Raw genomic sequence first — 7,294 nt, 5'->3', positions numbered from 1 at the left:
ATATTTTATTTATTTATTGATTGATTGATTTTATGTATATGAGTGTATTGCTTGCATGTAGGTAAGTGCACCCATGTGGTACAATGCCCATGGAGGACAAAAGAGACTGTTGGATCCCCTGGAACTGGAGTTATAGACAGTTGTTAGCTGCCATGTGGGTGCTGGGATTTGAACCTGGGTCTTCTGCAAGAACAGTCAGTGTTCTTAACCGCTGAGCTATCTCTCCAGCCCTGACCTTGAACTCTTGATCCTCCTTCCTCTACCTCCTGAGGTCAGGGATTACAGGCAGGCACCATGATGACCTGCCCAGTGTCCAGAGTCATGTGTGACAATTGTCATGTAGAAACAGTCCTTGTTCTCAGGACAGTATTGGAAAGGGTGAGCATTCAGTACCTGATAATCACTTTCAAATGGTTCTCAGGTTTTTCTATGGTGCTGGAAATTGAGCCCAGAGGCCTCATTCATGCCATGCAAGCACTTTCCCACAGTTATATAAACAGATCTGTCTGAAATCTATCTGAATATACCCAGCTGACTCTAGACAAGGAAAAAGAAAGAAAATGCAGCCAAATGTTTAAAAACAAAACAGGACCAGGGATCTGACTCAGTGGTAGAGTGTTTGCCTAGTATGCTTGAGGCCCTAGGTCCAATCCCTAGAACTGCCAAAGAAAGAAGAAACAAAACTGGCAAACCCAGATGAAGAGTACGGGGATTCAGGCTGAGAACCTAAATTTTTTACACAGGTTTTTGGGGAACTTTTTAGATAAGGCCCTAAAGGGAAAGGGCTATGCGGAAGCAGGGTGGAGTAGGAGAGGCTGTGTCAGGATCTGGAAGTAGGCAGTCTGCACTAGCAGGTGGATGAGGCCAAGGGGCTTGGAACACCCACAACTCCCTTTGCACACCCAGTAGAGCACCCAGGGTTTGAGCTGCGTGTGCTCTGTCCTAATGGTCACAGAGAGATGGATGGAGCGGAATACTGGGCCAGGAACAGGAAGTCATAGGGGTAGTGAGAGCCATACCTGAAGTTGTACCCTTTTTCCTGCAACTGGAAGGAGTATTGGGGCCAGCAGTCAGAGCCCCCGGAGTCCAGGTCGCAATCCCAGTGGATGCTGATGCCCACAGCACCACCCTGCACACAGGACATTTCTGTTCCACTGGTAGATGGGTTTAAGACCCAATCCCTGAGTCTCAGGAATTCTGCCCCCAAGGACCCACCAGCAATGCCAGGTCTTCAAAGTCCTCTCCAGCCATGGTCACAATGTCCCCAATGTAGAATACAGGGCAGTAAGGACTGGAGTATGGATTATAGCGACAGTGCTTGAAATAGGTGCTATCCCAGGTATCTAAGACATTGGTTCTAGAAAGGGTAGTGTGGGGATCAGATCCCAGGGGGCATGGAGGATTTCAGCTCAACCAAAACATGTGCATACTTACTTAGAGAAGTTGAACTTGCTGAAAGTGACAGTATTTTTGATGAAAAGCGTGAAGTTCTTGGCCTGGATCAGCAGGGGTTTCCTGAAGGTAGATGGTACACTGGCAGCATTTTGCTTATCTTAGGACCCTCCCCTGGAAGAGAGGAGGCTTACCTGGGCACAGTACCACTCTCCACTGGGCACCAGCTCCAGATCTCACAGGTCCTGTGGGTTCTGTTGAATACCACACACTGACCTGTTTTTATACCTTCCAAAACACAAAATGAAGGTATAACAGCCCTCAAATCTCCACAGGTCCTGGAAAGGGTGTGGAGTAGGGGTTTGTTGGCAGAATGGGTGATGCATTGACAGGCACAGCATGGGCTGCATTTGGGAACCACACACTGTCCCTCCCCTTCCCCTGCCCTCACAGAGGTGCTGGAGGACCAAGCCCACAGTTACCGTGGCTGTGCGTCCCTGTCTCTCCTTCAGGGCAATCCTTATCATCCCAGCAGTTAGCCAGTGGAACAGAGGGGTGCTGAAGTAGGTAAGAGACCCTAGTTACCAGCAGCACAGGGGATGCCTCCTTTCTGTGATTCAGCTTCACAGACTATAAAGACAGTCCCCTGCTCCCTGCCAACATCCTTCCCAGGGTACCCTGGGTTTGGAAGCACATAAGAAAGCTGGAGGGTGCAAATAAACTGGTAGCTTGGAGGAAAGAATCATCGGCCACCTAGGCAGATGAGAGTACAATGCTGTATTCCAAGGGCAGAGACCCCTGCTCTCCTAAACAGTTCTTTTCCTGGTTAAGACATAAGTGGTTCTTTGAGATCCAGCTTTTCTGGTCCAATTGGGACAACAGAGCAAGGGAGGTTAAGGAACCCTGGAAGGGTGAACTGATGATGCTCAGTATGCCAGCACAGAGTCAATGAAGAGCAGGACCCTAAGATCAGAGGGGCCTATGCAGTAAGGAAAGACCCCCTCACTTACTAGGGCTAGTCTCTTTTGCCAAACAGGAACATTTATATCTACACAGTACAAAAGAATCATGGGGGCCATCCAGGAGGAGAAGATGAGTGAGCTTCGGGACTCTTATGGGGAGTTCAGCTCACAGGCAGCTCCAGGAGGAACATGGCACCATGGAAGCAAGGACGGCTGAGGGACTGAAAAGCCAGAAGACTTGGGAGGACTTTTGCAAGGGATGGGATTATGATCTGGGAGTGGACAGAGAACAGAGTCCGGTCACCTCTGCTTTGCTGTTCTGACCTGTGTCCGGGTGTGTTCCTTTTCTCTACCTTAACTAAGCTGTCAACTCCTTCAACCAGACCCCATGGTGAGATGTAAGCACCTCTACCCAGCAGCCCAAGCAATCTAGTCCAGTGTATAAGAGATTGAGGGCCAGGGCAGATCTGGCTTTGGTAGGCTAAGGCTGAGATCCTAGCAGACAGCCTGAGAGGGTGGGTTCAGACCTCTTCCATTGGGGTAGCTGCTAGGAACTTGGCAGGCCGCCAGAGAGTGCCGGGTTCTGGCCTCACTCTGGCCTCCACCTACCAGAGGGCCTGAGAACCCAGGGGACAGCCCGACAGCCCCGGATCCTGCTTCCACGTGGTGGTCCTTTTAATAAGAAGATGCTATACAGCAGTCCCTTTGGCATGAAATAACTACCATCATCACGACTTCGGCTGAGCCTGATTGCTAAACATAGTCACAACTGGGCTTGCTGACGTCTATGCTCATTCATTAAAGGAGTGCCAAGCAGGGTCACTGGACCCTTACCTGAGTATCCAGCCACTCTTCCCAGCCAACTAGTCCAGCATTGGAAGACAAAAGAAAAATGAGGAAGAGCCCAATAAAGAGATGTTTTTGGGAGCCCTTGTCAAGAAACTCCAATTGACTTTCATTTGAAAATTTCCCTGTTCTGACTTTTTTCTAGTACCCTGTCTAGAACTTATAATGCTAATTACTCTTGCCTTTACTTCTCCTTCACATCCCCCATTCATGATTCAAGGACTTTCTTCTTCCCTTAGAGACAAAAGTTATGCAATTTGGGAATCTTTTAGATAGACCCACTGAAGGGGTACTTCAATTGCCTCACCCTGCGTAGGGACCTGTTCAGCATGGAAGAAGCCAGAGTGGTCTGCATCCCTATTCCCTATTGGCATTTTGGGTAACCTCTTCAGAGGATGGTGTGATAAGAATAGGAGGTAGGAATTGGCTAGGCAGTTAGATAAAAAGACCCCAGAGACACTGTAATTCATACAACCTGGGCCTTTGCTCATAAAGCCTCTTCTGCCGTGGCATCCTGCTCTAGCCAAACTGACCCTGTTCACCAGCTCCTTTAAGATTCTGTTCAGTGTCTGGTGTGGGGGTGCATGCCTTTAATCCCAGCACTCAGGAGGCAGAGGCAGGCAGATCTCTGTGAGTTCAAGGCCAGCCTGGTCTACATAGTGAGTTCCAGGCCAGGTCTCTACCCTGTCTGAAAAAGACCAAAACAACAACAACAGCAACAACAAAAGATCTGTTCAGGTCCTGAAGAGAATAAGACCGTTCCCAGTACCCACATGGCAGCTTACAACTGTCTGCAACTCCAGTTCCTGGGGATTCAATGCCCTCTCCTGGCCTCTGCAGACACCAGGCACACATGTGGTACACTTACATATACCTAAGCAAAATATACATAAAAAGAAACAAAAAAAAAATTTTTTTTGGTCTTTTTGAGACAGGGTCTCCCTGTAGCCCCAGCTGGCCTGGAACTTGCTATGTAGACCAGTAGACCAGGCTAGCCTTCAACTCACAGAGATCTGCCTACCTCTGCCTCCCGAGTGCTGGGATTAAAGATGTGTACCACCATGCCTGGCAACAAATCCTCTTCTATTAAAAAAAAGATTCTGCTCATGTACCTGGAAGCAAGTGACCAGTTTTCCAAGAAGAGCTAGCAGGAACTCTGGTTATTCTCAGCAAGCCTCATCAGAGCTGATGAATTATTGCCCAGTCATGGCAATTTTATGGGACAGTCCAAAAGCTTAGACATGGGCAAACAGGAATCATGTGGATTTCAAAAGCTAGCCAGGTGTGGTGGTGCTTGTCTTTAATCCGAGCACTTGGGAGGCAGAGGCAGGCAAATCTCTTAGAGTTCCAGGCCAGCTAGAGTTACATAGTAATACTCTGTCTCAAAAAGCAAAAAACAAGGCTGGAGAGATGGCTTAGTGGTTAAGAGCACTGGTTGCTCTTACAGAGGACCCGAGTTCTGTTCCTAGCACCCATGGCAGCTAACAACCTTCTATAACTCCAGTTCCAAGGGATCTGACACCCTCTTCTGACCTCCATGAGCACTGCATGACACAGGTACACTTACATACATGCAGGTGATACACATAAAATAAATTTTCTTTAAAAAGCAAAAAACAAAGAAAACAACCAAACAAAAAGTGGATTTATAGGCCTACACACTAAACACCAAATTGACATCTTCTAAGCACCTGGAAGTAGGGGCACCATGTGGATTTCCCAAGAGCAAATCATCCTACATGCACATGCCTCACCTTCTTGTGGATAGGGGTCAAGCATGGGCATGTTATATCCCCTGCAACTGTAGTAGGACCAACCGCCAGAGCTTGGAGATGAGCAGCTGCAGTTATCCTGAAGCCCAACGCATGACCAAATGTTGGACTTGAACATGGCATCCCAGTGTGTGTGTGTGTGTGTGTGTGTGTGTGTGTGTGTGTGTGTGTATCTCTATATCTAATCTATCCATACCTTTATCTATATGACCCTGACCATTCAAACAAAATCTTGGAAAAAGCCAGTGTGCTTTTTTGACACATGTTGGACCCCTGGGAACATTTCCAGACCAGAGGAAAAGGTGAGATTTTTGGAGGGGGGGTTCTTTTTGAAACAGTGTCTCCCTGTAGCCCCAGCTGTCCTGGAACTCACTATGTAGATGGGGCTGGCCTTGAACTCACAGAGATCCTCCTGCCTCTGCCTCCCGAGTGCTGGGATTAAAGGTGTGGGCCACCACACCCAGCGAAAGGTGAGATTTTAAGGGGGAATTCTGCACTTCTGAAATGGATAAGAACAGGGAAGAAACTCAGACATGAACACAGTTGGGATGAAAAGCATCCAGAAATCACAACCTGAAAGCAAAAGCCAAAGAGTGCTAGTCCTCCCTCTACCCCACCCCCCACAAAGTAAACCTGCTTGGGACTCATTAATAAGAGCTGGCACTGGACATGGTGCATGCCTTTAATCCTAGCACTGGGGAGGTAGAGGCAGGCAGATCTCTGTGACATCAAGGCCAGCCTGGTCTACATAGGGAGTTCTAGGCCAACTGGGGCTACAGGGGGACTGTGTCTCAAAAACAACAAAACCAAAAAGTAATTTAAAAATAATAAAAGCTGGCACAGACAAGGAGAGGTGATCTTCCAGTTTGCTATTAAGACCCACCTGAGCATGTGCCTGGGTGTTACTCGAAGGCAAGATCAGGATAGAGAAGAGACTGGACATTTCAATTAAATAGCCCCTACCTAGAGGGCTGGGTGCTGTCACTCATAGGTGGGGCAGGCAAGTAAGTGATTGAATCTTGATAAGTCTCAGTCATCTGGTAGAATCACAGTAATGGTAGTGTATGTGAAGGGCAGACATAAAAACTCAATGAAATGATTTCTAGAAAGATTTAACTCATTGCCTGGGATGTACTGATCTCAGACTGAGCCTTTAGCTATGTATGAAGGGGAAAGGAGATAGGACTGGTGACTCAAGGCTGGTGAAGGAAATATGGATGCAGGGAAGGCTCTGGACAATCTTACCTCTGGGCATCTTCCCTGAACTTGAACTGGAGTCATGAGGAAATTGGTCACCAGGAAGAACACATTCTCGCCCTAGAAGGTAAGTCTTAAGGTTGGCTTTGGCTTGGCTCCATGTAGAGACTAGAAGCTGATGGTCTGTTTCGTTGGCTGTTTGTTGCATTCAGAAATAGAACCCAGGGTCTCATGTGTGCTAGGCCAGTGCTCTGCCTCTGACTTATGCTCAGCCTGGATGGCCAGGTTTTTGAGGTAATAGTTCTAGGCCCCCTGTAGTTACCAATTTTGCCCTCCAGAAAGATGCCTCCAGTGAAGCAAGTGGATGTAGTACCAGGAAGCTGGCAAAGTTTCTAGCCTTTTCTGAGCCCAGGAGCCCCATGCCTTTGTCCATCTCTTTGACACAGGTTTGTTTCTTAATCTCATGCACTCAATTTGAGCTTTTCAAGAACCTTCTGCATGGGGGGAGGAGAAGAAGAGGTATGACCCTGATCACAAGTATAGCAGCACTCATGCAGCAGGGGCTGGGGGAGTCAAAGAAAATAAAAAACATTTGGAAGTATCTTTCATGAGATCACTGTGCATTTGGGAAAAGGGAGATGGTAGCTGGGGAGAGGGTGGTAAGGTGTGGTAGCAGTTAGAATCGGAGGGACACAGTTGTCACCAATGTGGAAGAGGAGCCTTTGGAGGGCAGAGAGCAGGGAAAGCAGGCTCCTATGATAAATACAGAAGCTCAGCCTGACTTGTGTGGTGTGTACCTGCTGGGAAGGGGTAAGGAAAAGGAGACTCAAAGAGTCTACAGGGAGACCATAGTCTCATCCACACATGCCAGGGGTTGCAAGGGAAGTGTGTTGGGCTGGGCATGGTGGCATAGACCTGTAATCGCAGCTACTCAGGAGACGGAGAGAAGAGAATTGTTGTGAGTTTGAGGCTAATCAGGGCTGCATAACAAAAATCAAACAAACAAAACCATGTGTGGTGGCATGGGCCTGTAATCCTAGCACCTGGGAAACGGGGGTGGGGTGGGGAGGCAGGAAGATCAAGAAAGAGTTCAAGTCATTCTTAAGTACATAATGAGTTTGAAGC

General features: G+C 48.0%; 1 protein-coding gene across 6 annotated transcripts in view; it reads right to left on the bottom strand.

Annotated features, from left to right (window-relative positions):
* The window catches only part of P2rx6 (purinergic receptor P2X 6), a 13,291-nt gene that overhangs the window by 3,110 nt on the left and 2,887 nt on the right, over nt 1-7,294 (bottom strand). For 2 of the 6 annotated variants that reach the window (XM_008842264.3, XM_008842266.3), the window contains exons 3-8: nt 6,218-6,289; nt 1,875-1,950; nt 1,587-1,680; nt 1,435-1,515; nt 1,216-1,357; nt 1,020-1,129 (exon numbers count right to left, since the gene is read on the bottom strand). In XM_008842264.3, coding sequence (XP_008840486.1) covers nt 1,020-1,129; nt 1,216-1,357; nt 1,435-1,515; nt 1,587-1,680; nt 1,875-1,950; nt 6,218-6,289 — 575 coding nt within the window. Of the gene's footprint in view, nt 1-1,019; nt 1,155-1,215; nt 1,358-1,434; nt 1,516-1,586; nt 1,681-1,874; nt 1,951-6,217; nt 6,290-7,294 lie in introns of all 6 variants that reach the window. The other 4 variants (XM_008842261.3, XM_029567880.1, XM_029567881.1 and 1 more) reach the window with 3 other exon arrangements.

The sequence above is a fragment of the Nannospalax galili genome, unplaced genomic scaffold, assembly GCF_000622305.1.
Source record: "Nannospalax galili isolate Female #2095 unplaced genomic scaffold, S.galili_v1.0 scaffold321, whole genome shotgun sequence".
Taxonomy (NCBI): Eukaryota; Metazoa; Chordata; class Mammalia; order Rodentia; family Spalacidae; genus Nannospalax; species Nannospalax galili.
This window is presented reverse-complemented; position numbering and strand designations above follow the sequence as displayed.